This window comes from Mustela erminea, chromosome 1, assembly GCF_009829155.1.
Source record: "Mustela erminea isolate mMusErm1 chromosome 1, mMusErm1.Pri, whole genome shotgun sequence".
NCBI classification, from domain to species: Eukaryota; Metazoa; Chordata; class Mammalia; order Carnivora; family Mustelidae; genus Mustela; species Mustela erminea.
In genome coordinates this window covers 124,098,562-124,117,557 of record NC_045614.1, presented here as the reverse complement: position 1 = coordinate 124,117,557, position 18,996 = coordinate 124,098,562, and the positions used below count along the sequence as shown (strand labels likewise).

The window sequence follows — 18,996 nt, the reverse complement described above, 5'->3', positions numbered from 1 at the left end:
CACCCTGTTCCTTCCCATTCACATCTTCCTAAAGACCTCTCAGGAGCTTCCATTTAGAAAGCTAGGATCATTACCAGGGCTTTTAATTTGGAAAGACTGGCTGCTCACCAGTGAGACTTTCTAGACACCTAATGGTTGGGCAGTGTGGCTTTGCAATGTTCCAGCTTCAGATGTCTTGACTTTACTATTCTGACTTCTGCTCACTTGCAGGTGTTCTCCTACACAAGACAGAGATCCAAAGCTCTGCTGCTAGAGCTTGTCTCCAAGATCGATGTTATCATTTCATTCTCTTTATGAATGCACATATCTCCTTGGAGAAACGGAACCTATTCCTTCAGCCCTGTGAAGCTGGACTGGTTTGTAACTATTTTGACCAGTAGAATATGGCAGAAGTCCTGGGCCTAACCTTTAAGAGGACTGATGGTTTCTATTTCCTTTCTTCTTGAAATAGTTCCTTTTGGAACCCAGCTGTTTAAAGCCTAATTCACATGAAGAGGCCACATGCAGGCACTCCAGTCAGCTGTCTCAGTTGACTGATGTCATTTGTCAACCATATGAGTGAACCATGTTGTAGTCTAGTACATCTTAGCCTTCAGAATACGGCAGCCCCCGGCATAGTAGCCACCTGATTGAACTGAATGAGAGACACTGAGCAAGAACCACCTAGACAAGTCTGGTCAATGCACAGAATTGAGATATAGTCCTGGGTTATTGTTCTAAACCATTATATTTGGGGTGATATATAACAACAATGAATAACTGCAATAGGGGCAAAGTGGGAAGCCACGGGCTAAGCATTCCTATGAGTGTGGACATCAAAACCTAGCTTAGTGTCAGGTGGAATTGGTGATTGTCTATGAGATGGAGACAGGTAGGGACGAATGTTAATTTTTCTTCCATCTTCTTGGCTGCTCCTTGGAATTTCACAATTGGACTGTTGCTGTGTTATCACTGGGATTTGTGAATACAAATATGTAGTTTGTACAAATGTAAATATTTCTGGGATGGATAATGCTATAAACCAGGGTACAGCAAATTTTTTTCAATGTAGGGTCAGGCAGTAAATATTTTAGGTTTTTACGGTCTCCATAGCAATTAATCAACTTGGCCGAGGTGACACAGATTATATATAAATGAGTGACAGGGCTGTGTGCCATAAACTGTATTTATAAAAATAGGTGATTGGCTGGTTTTCACCTGTGGGCTGTAGTTTACTGACCCTATGCTAAAAAATTATTTCTATAAACAACAGAGGTATTTGGTTATATTGCTTGAATCTCATCAGAATTGGATTTGATTCACCTCTAGCTCCAGTTCCTCTTGCCATTTCCTCTGAGACCCCTTTGTAGGGCTCTCTTCCTAAGTTTGAAATGTGCTCCGCAAGGTTCTCTTCTCTTCTTATTCAATGTTCTTTCTCAGTCATCTCAACTTCTCGAATGATTTCAGTTAGTATCAGTTTGCCAACAACCAAGAAATCTCTCTTTATTCAGTTTTTTATCTAGAACTCCAGACTCCTGTACATCCCCCTGGATGTCTTGCCAGCATCCTGAGTTCAACACACTTATGTGCCAGTTACTAGCTTATAGCCTCTTAACTCCAAACCCACCCTTCTATGATTAGCTCTGTTATGCTGGGAGCTGGAACTCTGCAAACCCCATCTCTGTTTTGCCAGCTGTTAGTCTCTGTCAATAGGAGGTGTTAGAGGGATATTGCAATGCCAAAGGGGAAAGCAGGGACTTGGTGCTTCTTGTTCACTTGCTGATCTCCTGTCTGCTGGGGGTTCCTGCGAGCATCATTTTAGCAAGGCTTCTTTGCCCCAGAAAGTTATGCTTTCTTCTGTAGTAGCTGTTGAATCTAGTTTTTCCAAAAGTTGCAGAATTACCTCCATTATAACTGCCTCCTCACTCCCGCCACCCTTCCTCCCATCAGCCCCAGTGAGTTAGTGGCCCCTCCTCAGAAGCCTGGATCTCAACCCTTCAGGATTCCTCCTCCAAGCTTGGAGATAATAGCACCAGTTGAGCAGGGCCTCTTTTTTTTTTTTTTTTTTTTAAGATTTTTATTTATTTGACAGAGAGAGACACAGTGAGAGGAGGAACACAAGAGGGAGAAGCAGGCTTCCCGCTGAGCAGGGAGCCCAATGTGGGGCTTGATCCCACGACCTTGGGATCATGACCCCAGCTGAAGGCAGACGCCCAATGACTGGGCCACTCAGGCACCCCTAGCAGTGCCTCTTAGAGGGAGGTCTGAGTTTTGGTCCACAGGGTGGTTCCTGCTTCAAGTTTCCAAGTTTTAATAATTCCAGTCTCTTCTATTTGATTTCTCAGCCCTAATGGGTGGTTGCCGCTCCCTTTAATTGCTTCTTCTGTGCTAAATTATTGTTCTCCTTTGCTTTTTCAGTTACTGAGTTAACAATGTTTTACCTAGTGGACCATTCTTTATATTACATTCCCTTTCAAATATCTGCAGTGGTTTCTGTCTCCTGACTGGACTCTGAATTTATATTCTCAGCCCAAAGCTACCCCCCTCCTTTAAAAAAAAAAAAAATCTTATCTATTTATTTGACCCAGAGAGAGAGAGAAAGATCATAAGCAGGAGGAGCAGCAGAGGGAGAGAAAGAAGCAGGCTCCCTGTGGGGCTGGATCCCAGGATCCCGGGATCATGATCTGAGCTGAAGTCAGCCGCCTAACCAAAGGAGCCACCCAGGCACCCACCAAAGCTACATTTCTGAAGTGCATTCTTCCTTAGTAAATGGCATCAGCAAACCTCTCCCCATGCCCTGCCCAGTGGCTCAAGCCCAATGTCTGGGCATTGTTCTAACTTATTCTGTTCTCTAAACTCTCTTATGTAATCAGTGAACAAGGCCTATAGATTTGGCTCCCTGCACATTCCTTCTAACTGTCGCTTCTTTCCATCTGTACACCCACCACCACAGATCAAGCCACCACCTTATAACTGCCCTCTCCATGTTTTTTGTAGCTCCTCAATCTGTTCTCCCACTGTAGCCCTAAAGATGTGTCAAAAAACACTTTCCAGATAAATACTCTCTGAAACACTCTGGATCCTTAGCATAATTTATCAGTCTTTCTGTGATTTGACTTCTGCTTCTGCACTTTATTTTGAAACATGTTCCTTGCTCCTTCATTAGTTTTTCTCCCTTTATTGGTTTTCAAATTTGCCATGCTTTCTTTACACTCTTGGTACAAACTCTGCCCTCTGTAGAAATCTGTTTTTACCTGGACAGCTACTACATATCCTTAAAATGTTGTATTAGTATCACTTTCTCAGAGATAGCTTCTCTCTCTCTCTCTCTTTTAAGATTTATTTGAGAAAGAGAGCATGCACAAGCAAAAGTTGTGGGGAGACCACAGAGGGAGAGCGAGAGGGAGAAACAGACTCCCCGCTGAGCAGAGAGCCTGATGTGGGGCTCAATCCCAGGATCCTGGGATCATAAGTTGAAGGCAGATGTTTAACTCACTGAGCCACCTAGGAGCCCTTCCAAAATGACTTTTCTGACCTCTCAGACCATATTATATTCCCCTATTTGTTTCTACAGATTATTGCACATCTACTTTTTAACTATAATATTCGGTAAGCTTGTAGCTGTGTACTTGCCTTCTTTCCTAGATGGTAAAGGCCACGTAGGCAGGGGTTGTGTTTGTATTGTCCAGCACAATATTCATAACACCCAGTGTTCCTTCCAGCACAGTAGACAGTCAACAGAAATATCATTTCTGTTCTATGCATTTATGATAGGGCCTCTGAACTGATTACAGAAGACACCCATTCCCTCAGATGCACTAGAATCCATCATGGCTGACTGTTACCTCTTAAACTGGAGTTTCCTTTTGTTTGCTCTTCTCATATCTGACACCAGTTCTCCCTTTATGGGTTCTGAAAATGATTGGATGAGACTGAATAAGGAGTAGACTGACTACAATTTATTGCCTTTAACTGGACTGGAGACTCAACATATTCCCTTCTACGTTGTCGAAGAGCTCTGTAGTGTCCCATGAGTCTTCCGAGTACCTGGTACTAGGTGCAGCTCTGTGCTTGTTATATTTAACTGAGGTAGCCAATGAAGGGAGGGTTTTCTACCTCTAACAACCAGTATGTTACTCCTTCACCCAAGACATCAATGTGCTATTTTCTTTGTAGTTCCCTGAAATGTAGCCATTACTCCTCAAGTGGGGAAAGTGTTGGGGGGGGGGTGTTGGACTAAAACATAGATGAGAGGGCTTTAAAAAAGTCTATATTAACCAATAACAAAGCAGATAATGAAAATAGAATATGAAAATGAACATAAGAAGACCCATGAAAGCATATGACCACAATCTGTTGGAGAAACAGACTCGAGGTAACATTATATAAATCCATTTTGATTCTGGTTATACTTCCAGGGAGATAGCTGCATTTATTTAAAAAAGAAAACAAACAATAAAAGAACCTGAAGAGCTCTCTTTTCTTTTTATCTTCTAAACAGATTTGACCCAAGATGGATATTTTCTTTGAGAATAATATATCTTTTCCCTTCAGCTGAAAGTTTTACCTTTTGGATTGTATTCCACACACGTTCTTTATCGTTTCTTCTTCCTTCAAGGGTGTCCATAGCATCTGCCATTAGTGACTGCAGCTGTGGCACCAAGATAAAAATTATCAGTGTGGAATTCACACAGAAATAACTTCTCTAAATACACAGATTAAAACCTAATTAAAAAATCATTTGTACGCTGATGATTTTATTACTCATCTTTCCGACAATGAACACTGCCACCTCGTCTTTGCTTCAGTCATTACCAAGTATTATTGCAGATATAAAATATTATAACAATGAAAAGATTCTTCTTGAAAATTTGTAGAAAACATATAGGTTTTAATGTAGTAAGTGTTGATGTTTTGTAAAAAAACAGATTCGGATTGTAAAGAATGAAGGCAGTAGTTAATTCACTCAGGAAATGGCATGTAGTACATGAACACATTTTAGTATTTTCTCCTGAGGCTAATGTATCATTATTCGAGGCATCATGCAAAAGCTCACCCGAGGACAATACTAAAATTGCGCTGTTTTATTGCCTTCTAAAGGATGTTAGCTCATTTAAAGTCTTTTACTATTCTTTTATTTTCTAAAATTTCAAAATAACCAAGATGCCTTTTTCAAAGGCAAGTTTAGAAAATTCCGCCCTTTGCCCAAAATTGCCACATTCCAAGTTAAAACAATCCCATGTACATGCTGCGTATGTGGCTGCAAAGTAATGAAACTGCATCAAGCCATGTGATGATCAAAACTGAAAAAGAAAGTTCTCTAAAAAAAGAACAAATGCCAGCTCAGTTCACTGTGGCATCAGAGTGTGAACTCTCAGATGATCTCTCTCTACGTTAGATATCGCAGAGCTTAAGCAGGAAGGTGGAGGGTTGAGTCACTCAAGACTCTTCTACTGAGCAGTCCTTGTTTTTGTAGCACCAGAGGTGATATTACTAGGATTTATTTTCCTAGGTTAACCTGCGCTTGGAAGTTGGAAAGTAAAATCTATTACTTAAGGTGATGAAATCTTGCAAGATATGTGATTTTTAAATATTTGGCCTATACATATAAATCCATAGACATTAATTTTTTTTTCTAGTAGGCATAAAAATTATGAAAATATTCCATGAATCTATTTTCCAAGGTTTTAGATAGTGAGCTATTACACTAACATGTGAGTAAAACATGTCAATAATGCTAGTTTGATGCTCTTTGTCTATATTTAGAAATATAAGTTATTTCCAGAGGGGGGGAAAAAGCTGCAGATAAGTGGTTGAAAAACCTAAGTGCAGGAAACTCCCCTGTATTTTTTCATTTAAATCTTGAATGTGCTTTTCAGGAAGACAGGATCAACAGTGTGCCAGCTTCTTAAATTAACATTTTCTTTGCTTCCTCTTATCTCAGAGGAGCATTAATCATCTAAAATTGGCTATAATATGCACTTTGAAAACTCCATACTTACTGCATTCCTGAATGTCTTATGAGTGGTAGGATAAACACTTAGCCTTTTAGAAGGTGTTCCACTGCACAGAACCATAAAGGTTTAGAATGTATTCTTGCCAGTTTTGACTTTGTAATTCCCTGATTAATAGACTTTTCCTCACCCCATAGCTTCAAACTTTAGTATGCATAATTTTATTATTTGGCGAGTCAGACCACTTTATATACTGACTCTGAATATCACTACATATTTAATACCCTTTTACAGGGTCAGATGAACATTATAAATGTTGGCAGTTCATTTCTTGATGGATTAATTTGTTACAACTTTAAAAGCTCCAAGAGGGAGGGTTGCTTTATTTATCTGAAAATTACAGGTGATCAGTTTGGGTTGATCTCATCCCTGCTATGTGAATTCAATTCAGGTCTATAATTAGTTTTGGCTACCTTCAATTAAAGCCTCAAAGTAAAGAGCCCTTACCTATAAACCATTAGGATCTCCATATATAGTAAATTTTACCTATCCTCGAATGGCCCTCACAGGGGTTAGTAATAGTTTTACAAATGAGGAGCCATCATTCCTAATATTGATTATTGTTAGAATATACACATCTATTTGAAGATTGTTTCTCCAAGATATTCCTTCAACTAATTTTTGACTGGCTCTGTGTTTTCTGAGTTCATTCTTCAATTTAGTTAAAAAAAATCATTTGACTAATTACATTTTCCTTTCCAATGAAACAACTGTTTTTACCTAAATGGACCAGTGTGGGGGTGCCTGGATGGCGCAGTGGATTGTGTCTGACTTTGATCCCAGCTCAGGTCCTGGGATCACACCCTGTATCAGGCTTCATGTTCAGTGGGGAGTCTGCTTGAGGATGCTCTCTCCCTGCCTCTTTGCCCCTCACCCGGCTTGTGCTCCCCTTCTCTAAATAAATCTTAAAAAAGAAATGTACCAGTGTGAATGTGTATGTGTGTTGCACTGCCAACATATGTATGAAACTAGAAATGAATAAGAAGACTCTAAAGACTATTTTGCAGGGTTGGTCTTTATATAGCGATTACTCTTGTCCTCTCACTTTCCCTTTCAAGAAAATTATATATTAACATAACTTGGAGTTTAAGAAATAATTTATTATAATTATACTTTCTTTAAAACAAAAAGCCCGATCCACGATATGAATAATCAGCCCTTTTCCATGTTTTTACCATCACAAAATTCTTGCTATAAAAATGGAAGTTAGTTGATGAGAGCAAATAAAAGACAGAAACACCTTTCTACATTTTCTAGTTTCTTTATTAAAATGCCTCAGGAGGGTTGGGCAGTTTTCCCTCAGACTACATTGATTCTCACAGTTTTTTTTCTTTTCAGAACATATCACTCTTCTGTTAGCCCAGGGCCCATGAAAGCCTTAAACAAAGAAAAACACTTACCAATTCTGCCTCCTGTTGACTGATGTCCTGTAGATAGGGAATGGTTGCTAGCTCCGCCATGGCTTGATTGATCACTTGGGACTGCTCCTTTACTCTCTGCAGTCCGCTGAGGAGGCTGGCGTATTGCAACTTCTCCATCACACCTGAGCACCCGTGGAAACTCCCCTAGTCTCCCAGTAAAAGGAAGTGTTTTAGAACAAAATCACAGACATAGACCTCTCCCCGGGGATTGAAGTCAGATATTATTGCGATATGTTTACATCCTTTGAAGCAATAGGTACTGAGCACAAATAAATGTTTGTTTCCATTATTTTTGAGAATCATCTGTACCTTGCCTTCATGTAGATGAATGTATATAAAAGGGAATGCTTTGCAAGACTGTTCAGAAAGATTTGCAGGTGACCCTGCATAAGGAACCTGGGCTGAGGGGGAGAGAGGTGACTGAAATTGAACATGCATTCCACTCTCCTAGTAGGGATCCCAGAAAGGTGTGTTTGTTTAAAGAGGGGGACTTTATCTATGTCACCAAAGCATCACAGGAGCTAAGAGTTGCCTACTATCTTGTTTCCTTTCTTTTCTCTTTTCTTTTTTTTTCTTTTTTCCTTCCGTCTCTCTTTCCTTCCTTCCTTCTTCTTTCCTTCTTTCTTTCTTTCTTTCTTTCTTTCTTTCTTTCTTTCTTTCTTTCTTGTTTCATTTATTTGTCAGAGAGAGGGAGAGAATGCAAGTACAAGCAGGGGGAGAGACAGGCAGAAGGAGAAGCAGACTCCCCACTGAGCAGGAACCTGCTGTGGGGACTCCATCCCATGACTCTGGGATCATGACCTGAGCTTAAGGCAGATGCTTAAGTGACTGAGCCTCCCAGGCGTCCCTCTAACTTATTTCTATAAGAGAATATTTTCTATGAAAGTTAAATCCTGAAAAACGTTGTGGTAGTTGAATTTTGTCTACCCCAATGGCTTACATTGGATCTCCAGCTCTTCTTTCATCTTTAGTTTTCACTGGATGGCCTTAGACTCTGGTCCCCCTCCTTGAGGTATTAGAGCACTTGATTCTGGTTCCTTGAACCATCCCAACAACTGATAAAATCCATCTTGAAATAGGCTACTGTGTACATTTGTAGAGACCACCACCCCCCATAGTATTTTGGGATTTTTTAAAAAAAGATTTTATTTGTCAGAGAGAGATAGAGAGCACAAGCAGGGGGAGCGGCAGGCAGAAGATGAAAACAGACTCCCTGCTGAGCAGGGAGCCCCGTTGTGGGACTTGATCCTGGGACCCTGGGATCATGACCTGAGCCGAAGGCAGATGCTTAATTTACTTAGCCGCCCAGGCACCTTATTTTGGGCTTTCTAACAATGGGGGATACCTTTGATAAGATGGCCCAGCTATGTGTTTTTCTACTGCCAGCCATAAAAGAGGAGACATGACCTTCTCTAAAAATTTTAATATAAACTGTAATGCTTAATGTAAAGTTTATCACAAAATTCTCATTTATATTGGGGAAAGGGGGGCATAAAGTTTATCTAAGGGTTAACAGAAAAGCTTTGGGTTTCTGACGTGTTTGTTGGGTGATAAGAAGTGGGAAGTCACAAGAGGATTTAATTTGTCAATTGCATTCTGCATCCTGGAACCAGAAGAGAAAGTCTGGTTGACCAGTGTTCCTTTATCATAGGGTTCCTCCTGGACCACCTGGACCAGAATCATGGGGTTTTGTTAACTAGGCAGAGTCCTGGGCCTTACTGGGTGAATCATCTATCTCTTGATATGTGGTCCTAGAAACATTAATTTTAGCTAGGTGCATTCCTACCCCCAATCTTCTAATATTTCAAACGGAAGTTGAACAAACTGCCATCTGAAAGGCTAGTATCTGAACAAGGACTATTTTAGTCTGTGTATGCTTATAAAACAGATTTTTCTCCCCAGACATTAGAGAAGGCAGACATGATTTTTTCTTCTTCAAAGAAAATCTCTTCTAAAGAGAAAAATTATTAGAAGCTAACATTACTAAAGAGCATCTGAATTTCAACTTGAATTTGCAAAGCAGTTCCTTCTGAAATGTCATACTCATATTTTGGCACTTTTCTAGAATCTTGGTAATACAGAAAGATTGAGCACCATTACGTTGTATTTGCTGTGTGTCTCTCTAACACCTATCTATATCACTTGAATAATGTCCTTCTATCCCTGCTAATTTGTTCTTTATGATTAATCATTTATCTGAAAACCTATAAACCTATAGGAGAGATGACTGCAAATCGTGGAATTGGGATCCCTTCTTTGACTTGACAAAATAGCTAGCCTACCCATTCAGTTTAAACATGCAGCTAAACAATGGGATACTGTCAAATAGAGAAAAGCAAGTTGCAGGAGAAACCGTTTTCTTTCTGAAGAAAAATTGCTTTCTTTGTTCTTCTTTAAAATAAACAATGGGGCTCCTTGTAGGAAAGTAGTGTAGTGACTCAACTCCAAAGAGCAGAAACAACAGCAGTCTGCTCGGGAACATAATCTATCAGTGTAATTTTCCAAAACATCAGGAAAATAAAAATAGTGGAAGGCAATGGTGCTTTGTTAGCTAGATTGTTGGATGCATAACAAAACAGGAAGTGCTCCATGCGAATCAGATACCAAGGACAGAACATAGTTGACTGCTAATAGTCACCTATCCTCCTCCTCTCCTAAAGCCAATGCAGTTTTTGGGAAACAATGCAGGTTTTCATCAGGAAACTAATAAATTAATATTTTACCTATACATGATGGGGGTCTTTGAGAGACAAAGTGAAAAAGAGATACAAATTGCCATCTAAGGCCAGGCAGAATGTTTTAATGCTGTTGCTTTAAGAAAATAAAGGAAATAACGAGGGATGAAGTAGCTTAAACGTGTAATGCTACCAGGAGCTAAATCTAAAGGAGAAGTAGTCCTTCCCCCACCCCACCCATGAGACTTCAGGAATGATCAAAGGGGTCTTTAACTGCTGGAGAGAGGGTAATAAAGTGGCCAAGATTGAAACTAAAACCTCACACAGGTATAATGAAGGTTAGGTAAATAGCAAGCTTAAATGAAGGCTTCAGTCAGAGAATTGCTACCTGTAATAGCAGGTATGGTTAAATGTTTGGCAGATAAGTGATACTACATAATACCACCAGAAAGCAGAGCCCAGGTTTTTGGGCTGTAATTCCATTTGACATACATATAGAAACATTAATTGCCAAAAAGGGATAGAAAACGCATATTACTGTTCACTTCAAATGTGTATATGTAAACATTTTTTTATGCTTCACTTAGAGGAAATTAAAAGTAAAATTAATGAGGTATTAAAAACATGGTTAGGTCATTTTTTGGCAAGTCAGCCTGTGAAGAAGGCTTCATGCACGGCAAGAGATTTTGTTATTTTAACTCTTTAACATTTAGCCCAGGAAGCACAGTACATAAGGTTTGAAACTGACAGCAGCCAATAAAGTTAATGAATGGAAAAGCACAGTGGCATCGGGTAGCACATGAAATCATTAGGACAAGGATCCAGAGAAGGAAAAATACCATTAGAACAGAGCTACTGGTTCAATGGGACTGATGTTCAGTAGGATTAAAAGCCGCCATGTAGGAAGCGGTAGAATATTTTAAATTATAACTCAATGTCAAAATCATTCTTGTATGGCCATGGTTATTTATGTCTAGTAAAGGAATCTATAAAGTAAGGAAACTGGGATCAGAGTGTAAGGAGAATCGTTGCCTGATACACAGAAACCTCCCTCATACAAGGAAAGCCCTTGTTTCCTTCTGTCATCTTATGGCAAGCGGTGAAAATTCACGTTCCCTGGGAAGGCCTGCTGTGGTTAGTAGATCTACTCCATGGCTGGAGATAACACCGCTAATCCTGGCTTTGTGAGTAGTTCTGAGCACATTAGTGATATAAGGAAAAAAATTAGAAATCTGTAGGACATCTGCATAATCTTCATTTTAGAAGAATATATAATTTCAGAGTACACACTTGAGTCAAGTAAGAGAAAGGTCTATAAAATAGTCCTTTTGTCAAAGCACACTAAAAACCAATATAAACAATTAAAAACTTCTGCAATTTGTAATGCTTAACAAAGTGCTTCAGCATGGATTATGTACTTGGGGTCTCAGAACAACTCTGTGAAGTTGGCCTGGCAGATATAAGCTTATTTAATAAATGAGAAAAAAGAGCTCAGAGGTTAAATGATTTGCCTTCGGGTTATACTGACAGAGCACATCTATGGACAAAAGTCTTCATCTACAGGCATCACAAGTGAAGGTGACAACTAATAAGAACAGTGCAATACCCAAACATTCAAGTGGACAGCATTTGCTATGTGATAAGAAAAAACACACTTCAGGGAATCCTAAAAACACTGTTGAGTGCTTCTTGGGTCATAGTTAATGGTACCATGTAGGAATAATTTCTACTCACCAACTCATTACTTGCTTCATTAATCTAGGTTACCTTTGCAGCCAATTTTATTCAGTCCTGCTTTATTAAGCTGTGGTTGGGCATATAATAAAAAACCTAGAGGCCAGTATTTGGATATATTTGTGGTCCCTGGATACCTTCGAGCTCACTTGCTTCAATTCCATTAAAATCTTTGAGATAATCTTCTAAAATCTGTTAATTCCCACAGAAGCTAGCATAGAAATGTTGATAAAATTCTTCGCACTTAGCTAAGTAGTACTGACTAATTTTAAAGGATTCAGTTATTAATTAGATGCCAAGAATCTTAGTTATGGTTTTCAAATATCCTTTATAGACACATAAAGATACATGCATATACCAATCTCTAAGTGGCTAGAAAGCCCTTTGGAGGGTGAAAAAAAATGAGTTAAGAACACTTAAAAAGCGTGTGATGCCTAGATAGGCCCAACCTGAACACAGAACACTGATATATGAGCTGGCAAGAGGTGATGTGGCCAGTGTCCTGACGAGTAACAAGGTATGGCAGGTATTGCCCCCAAAGAGCCAGGACACAGGCAGATCACTTCCACAACTTCTAGTACATTGGCTCTGCTAGGCTTACCATGAACCGATGAGGAAAAATAATGCTCTATGGTGATGGTTCTTGTTATCAAAGATTCTACTATGTATAAAGGTCTGATGATGACAGGGATGATGAATGTGGATCTCTAATTAAGATGGGGAGTTTGGTGATGATGGTGTGTGGCTAGAGGAGGTTATGATAAAGGGTAATTTAGAGAACAGGACCTAAAGCTTGTGGTAAAGCCAATGAGATTGCTGTAAACTGAATGTTTGTGTCCACCCAAAATTCATATATTAAAGTCCTAACCCTCAATGTGATGGTATGGTGATGGGGCCTTTGGGATTAGACAAGGTCATGAGGGTGGAGGCCCCATAATGGGATTGATGTCCTTATAGGAGGAGATCCCAGAGAGTTTGCTCTCTGCCATGTGAGAAAAGATGGAAGTCTACAAAGCCAGGAAGAGGGCTTTCATCAGAACGTGACCATGCTGATACCATGATCCTGGACTTCTGTCCTCTAGAACTGTGAGAAAATGGAAATGGATTTCTTCATAATAGAAATATAGGGGAGATAATCGAGTGGAACAGAGTTATGGGAAAGGGGGGAGCTCTGGTGGTAGGAAAATTGATAAAAATGTGCTTTTGTATTTGTAATGCATAGAATTACAAATCATACAAATAGATTAGGGGTTTTATAGCTTTTCTAAAATGCTGAATAATGTTATTGAGCAGATAAACTGCTCAACAGATGTTAAGTAGCTGTTTGTGATGACCCCCTTGGTTCCCCTTGTAAGGTAAGAACATCAAATCAATGATGTAATACAAAAGCCACAAAAAGAAAATTCCTCAAAATTTCCAGCTTACAGGCCTTTTGAAAAATATTTTAAAAAGGGGAAATATGCAGCCTTTATAGCCCTTTAATGAGAAGTTCCCTTTATGTACTTTCAGTATAATGGCTTAAATTTTGTAAAACAGCACAGCAAAATCCAGGTATTATTTTGGGCTTTTTAACACTGAAAAGTAAAAGGGCATATTTTCCCCAGATCAGAAAAAGGGATTAGATAACTTACCCTAAGGGTGTACAAAGATCAATTGCCAATGCATCGGGAAGCCTCTAATTTATCAGTGTGGTATGGAGGCACTAGCTTGAAAACTCCAAATTCTTGTGTAGATAACAAAATATTTATGTATGCTAGCCCAGGATATGAAATAGGGAAACACTATATTTACTAAAATTTTGTTTTTGATTTGAAGTAGGAAATGTACTGCAAACTTGAATTAGATAGTAGGAAGGCGCACACACAGACACACACACAAAAAGGCTCTTCAAAGAGCCACTAGCCTAATAAATGCTGGAAATTGCAAGTGTAGCATTGTCGTATGTTTTAAAATATAAAATAAATAAAATAAAATCATTAGCTAAACTTTGCTTGGTTTTGCAGATGAGATTTAACTGTGAATGTTTCTAAACTCCTCTAACACTTGCAATATTTGTGCCATAAACTTTCCATACTTCTAGAATTGCCTAATATTTGTGCATTGGACAAATATAAAAGACTCATATACCTACATTCAGTTGGGTGCTTCTAATAAAATCCAGTATTGGCAAGATTCGCTTCCCCATTGTCTCCATGTGTCTCACTGTGTCTTCTTTGGTCAGCAGACCGAAGGGAGTTTTATGTTCTAAAAATTGTAACAATAAACATTTATACTACTTTTTCCAGGCTTCCATTTCCAAATGCTTTCTTTAGCAAGCTATAAACAGATATCTCAATGTTAATAGATATGAAATTTTTAGTGTAGAAACTAGCACCATCCCTAGACCACATGCATAGCAATGAAAGATCTACGAGGAGAAAGGCAGAGGAGACATTGCCCTTTAGAGACTATCATTTATTCATTTTGTTGTGTTTCCTGATTGAGAGATCTAAGAGCCAGCCTATAACAATTCATCCCTCTCAGCAGGGTATGTTTTCCCTGACTTGCGAAAAAATGTTGTCATAAATGTGTCTGATTGTTGTCTTGTTCCTTCGAGGTATTACTCAAGTGTGCAGATCCCATTGACTCTGAATGTAGCTTAAAGTTGAGATAAGCCTCAGAGGACAGAGTGTCAGACAAAACACAAATCCTTAATTATGTGGGTAGAGCTGAAGGAATAAATTCAACCTGGTTGTGAATTTTGCCCACAAATCTGAAACTTCGACTCCATGTAAATATTTTCTTGAGTTTTGGAAGTTTCAACAGAATTACTGAATACCATTAAAGTATAATAACTCCTCAGGAGATTTAAGCTCTTGGTAAAATACGTAAGAAAAGAGTAGAACAAATAGAAATATAACAAACAGATAATCCAAGTGATTTAAGGTTTTCATTGGCTGTATTATTGATTTTACACAAGTATTTTGGATAATTTTTGTTAATGGATGATGACAAAAACTTACATTCTTTAAGTGCCCTGTGCTTAGGCACTGGTAATAGCATGGCTGGGATGAGATGGTTGGAGTGAGGGAGGCAGGCACTCTAGAATTGCATTGGTCTTAGAGGAAACTGAATCCCAGATATTGGTAACTAACCCACAAAGAAAACTGAAAGGAGTTCATTATAACTTGACAAACATATTTTGGGGGGCTACCCCTACTATATGCTAGGCCTTATGATCAATAAGACTTGATGAAGAAAGCACAATTCCTGCCTTATAACAGCATTAAATGATAATAATAAGTCCAGGTGATTTACCTGTAAATGTAGGCAGCTTCCTACTCGATAATTTTTCCAAAAATTTCCCATCTTCTTTGTTTTTGAACCCAAGAGTCAAGAGATATTGTTGGGGAGGAAAAGATGACCAGTCAACTGTCTGGGGCAATACATGGAGTCCTTGAAGATCTGAAATACAATAGGAAATGAACTAAAGAGTTTGATTACAAAAGGTATTTTTTCCTCCTATTCAGGAATTGTACTTGGAAGACGTGATAAATATAAATATTAAATGTGCAAAGTAAAAGTATATGCATTAAAATGTCAAATAGATGATATATCAAAATCACATTTCATTATTTATACTTTTCTTAAAATATAAAGACACAGAACAATTAGTAAAATATGGTTGGATTACATGGGTTTCTTTCTCCATATTCAAAATGATAGAAAATTCAGGACCAGCTTGCAGGCTTAATAGTTTTCTGTGTGATCTTTTCAAGAGAATTTGATTTTTCTGTTCAAAGTTTAAGATTTAAAAAAATAATGTTATATGAAAGGAAAGAGAACAATTACCAAGTGAGAATTAAAATCTATCATGCTTAGTTACATCCCTCCCATAGTTGAAGAAAATTTGAAATGACAAATGTACTGACTTTCACAATTAGACTTGGAAATAATTTTAGGGTCAGGAAAATGGTCGTAAAACAAACTCACATACTTAATGACCTTGAGAGCTATTATTTACTGAGTACTTACTTTCTACTTTCCCTTGTTCTAAGTAGTTTGGGCAGATTGTCTCTTTCTTTTTTTAAATATTTTATTCATTTATTTATTTTAGAGGTAGAGGGAGGGAGAGAGAGAGAGAATGAGTAAACAGCGGGGAGGGGCAAGGGAGAAGGACAAGTGGATTCCACTCTGAGTGCAGAGCCCAATGTGGTGCAGGGTCCCAAGACCCTGAGGTCATGACCCTAGGCAAAATCATGGGTTGGGGGGCTTTACTGACTGGGCCACCGAGGCGCTCCTGTGCAATGTCTTTTTAAATCCTCATGGTAACTTTACAAAATTGGTGCTATTTTCCCCATTTAATGACTAGGAAGTTGAGTACACAGATGGGAGGTGACTTTCACAAGAACATAACCTATATGTGGACAAAGCAGGATTCATACCTGGCGGTCTGACTCCAGAGACCACAGACCTAACCATTGTATTTTGCTTCAGGCTTGCTAGGCTCTTGATTACTTTCGATATAGGGACAAATGTCATCCATGGAGTCTTGGTGGCCAGATTCACTTAATTCACTTCTATTCTGAGTAATAACACTTTGATTGTGATAGACTTCACAAATGAACGATGATGAGCAGAGGGTTTAATGAGCTCTCCCTACTTAACGCTGCCAGAAAGGGAAAAAAATGGAATTCCAAATATCCTTGAATTATGATTTAGTTAAAGGTCAATTTTTAATGTAGAATCAGAACTTAAATGGTAATGATTCAGATATAGCCTTCATTATTTATCTGTCATATGTCCTTAAAAAATAATAAATGTGGGATTCTTGGGTGGTGCGATCAGTTAAGTGGCTAACTCTTGATTTTGGCTTAGGTCATGATCTCAGGGCCCTGGGTTTGAGATGGGGCTCTAAGCTCAGCACAGAATCTGCCTGAGATTCTCTCTCTTTCTCCCTCTGCCCCTCTCCTGCTTGTGCACTGTCTCTCTCTAAAATAAATAAATCTCAAAAAAAAAATAGATGTAGTAAACCATGAGTGTTTTTATCCACCCTCCATGGAATCCTCCATTCTTGTTTTTAGCTGCAGAATCCTTCGTTCGAACAGAAATTTACTAAGCCCAATATTTAAAGTTGCTAAAATAGAGCTGTTCTATTTGGAGCATGGGATACTGACCACCCATCCTCATGTCTGTACCCTATTCTACACCTCACATGCAATAGCCATCTTCAATCCTTCCCCAGAACAATAATTTCTCAAAGCTCTTTGGCACATTTTGGTTAAGAAAATAGGGTATGCTTGTCAGACAGAGAGTTAACATGTATGCTCACTATTGAAAAAAATTAAAAATATCACAAAATATCTTTGTTTCAAAGATACAGAACAAAATATATTAGATATGCTTTAGTCTTTTCATGGTGATTCAAAATCAGGCAATCCCTTGAGATTATTGAGGGCTTATCTGGCCTGAGATTATTATTTAGAACCTCTGTTCCATATGCTTTTTCAGGATTACCTTTTTCACTCAAGAACCAGGCAGGACAGGGCATATTATTATGCCCAGCTTACAGATGGCAAAATTGAGCTTTAAGAAGAGGTTGCAAACTTTCCTAAGATCACAGTGAGCAAATGGGAGGGACCAGAACTGAAAGGCAACTGGATGTCAAAACTTAACTCCCAAAACTATTCCCAGGACAATTTAGCCATGACAATAATGATCACTCTGAAAACCAATGGGAAATGTGTTCCAGAATCATGGCAATGCCAATGATTCTGGGTAGAACATTTCCTACCCTAACTAGAAAAGTATAGCAAGCACACAGAGTTCTCAGAATGAAGAGAGTAACTTTTGTGGGTTTTAACGTGCAGCTTAAACATGCCTCTTGAGTTGGTATTTGAATTACAAACGGCTTCTTTTTAAAAGGATGTCTCATTTCTATAAACAAGATAAAAATGTGATTTCTGCATTTCAATCTCAAAAGTGCAGGAAATTTCTTTGCTTTTGAAATCTGCATTAGATCATCACAGACACACCCTCTGCTTCCAACTGAATACTGTCTTGCTCTGAACAATACAGGAAGAGCTTGCCAGTTTTGCTGAGAAATCAAAAGGCCACTAACTCACCCTGATACACGGTCATCGCATTTCTTTAGTGTTCATCCTTTAGTTCTCTATAAGATGCCAATATTTATAAATTGTCAGCATCTTCAGGAATTGACATACTCTGGAGATTAAGGCCGGAAGATATGTGATCCCTGGCTATGGTTTGCTCTTTCATCTGCTTTTGCTCCCTGACATAGAAGGCTTGCAGGCCTCCATGGGCCATTCTGGGGATGATGCTGGGGACTGTCCTATGGAGATGTTCTTGGCTTCTTGGGTACCTCTGGAAGACTAGAGTCCCCAAGAATTGGTGTGGCTGCTCTGACCTCCACACAAACCCAGAAAGGAGCATCCAGACATAGAAGCTTCTGGATCCCATGGCTGAAACCTGTTAGCACAGAGAGGGCTCCTGGCAGGACACCTTTAAAACTTTAAGGTCTACACTAAAGTGACAGGAGGCCCCAGAGTGGCAAAGTCCAGAACTGATTGGGGTGTGCAGCCCATAGGCTGGTGTTTATAGTGGGTTTGTAGGGAGCATCTTGAGATTTGTCATTTTCCAGTGCAGCTCTATTGCCAGAAGCAGCCAGATGTTTGAGAGCTCGATTATATAAATAACAGGAGAACTTTGAGAGGTTGATGTCTTCATGCTCATAAATATTTGGGGGACAAAGAGGAGACTGATACTAATAGTTGCAGTGATTAGAATGACTAGTGAAACTAATGTGAGCACTATAGCTATTTTATTATAAAATATGCTTGCAAAAATAGAACTATTTTCTGCTCCTTTCGACCCTATATGTTTCATCTTGTGTGTTTGATCTATTATTAAATTCCAGGCGATGTTTTTTAAAATGTGAGAGGCCCCTACATTCATACTGTTAAGTTTAGAAAAAAATATTTTTTAAAGTATCATTCTTATTCGATTTGTATGCAGAGTAAATTGCAATTGTATGAACATTTAGCCTAGCAGGTGGTCTATGACCCAAAATGACGACATACTTACCAGATGTTGAATCTCATGTAACATTAATTTGAGTGCTAATTGTTCTCAATTTTATGCTCATAAACCTCTACCTACGTCCGAAAAGCCCTG

The 18,996-nt window shown here is 38.8% G+C and overlaps 1 protein-coding gene across 2 annotated transcripts in view; it reads right to left on the bottom strand.

The window, feature by feature from the left end:
* SPATA16 (spermatogenesis associated 16) overlaps nt 1–18,996 on the bottom strand; it is a 243,516-nt gene that overhangs the window by 33,285 nt on the left and 191,235 nt on the right. For both annotated transcript variants that reach the window (XM_032341045.1, XM_032341055.1), the window contains 4 exons: nt 15,121–15,267; nt 13,955–14,067; nt 7,394–7,558; nt 4,547–4,630 (listed from right to left, as the gene is read on the bottom strand). In XM_032341045.1, the coding sequence (XP_032196936.1) occupies nt 4,547–4,630; nt 7,394–7,558; nt 13,955–14,067; nt 15,121–15,267 (509 nt within the window). The remainder of the gene's footprint in view (nt 1–4,546; nt 4,631–7,393; nt 7,559–13,954; nt 14,068–15,120; nt 15,268–18,996) is intronic.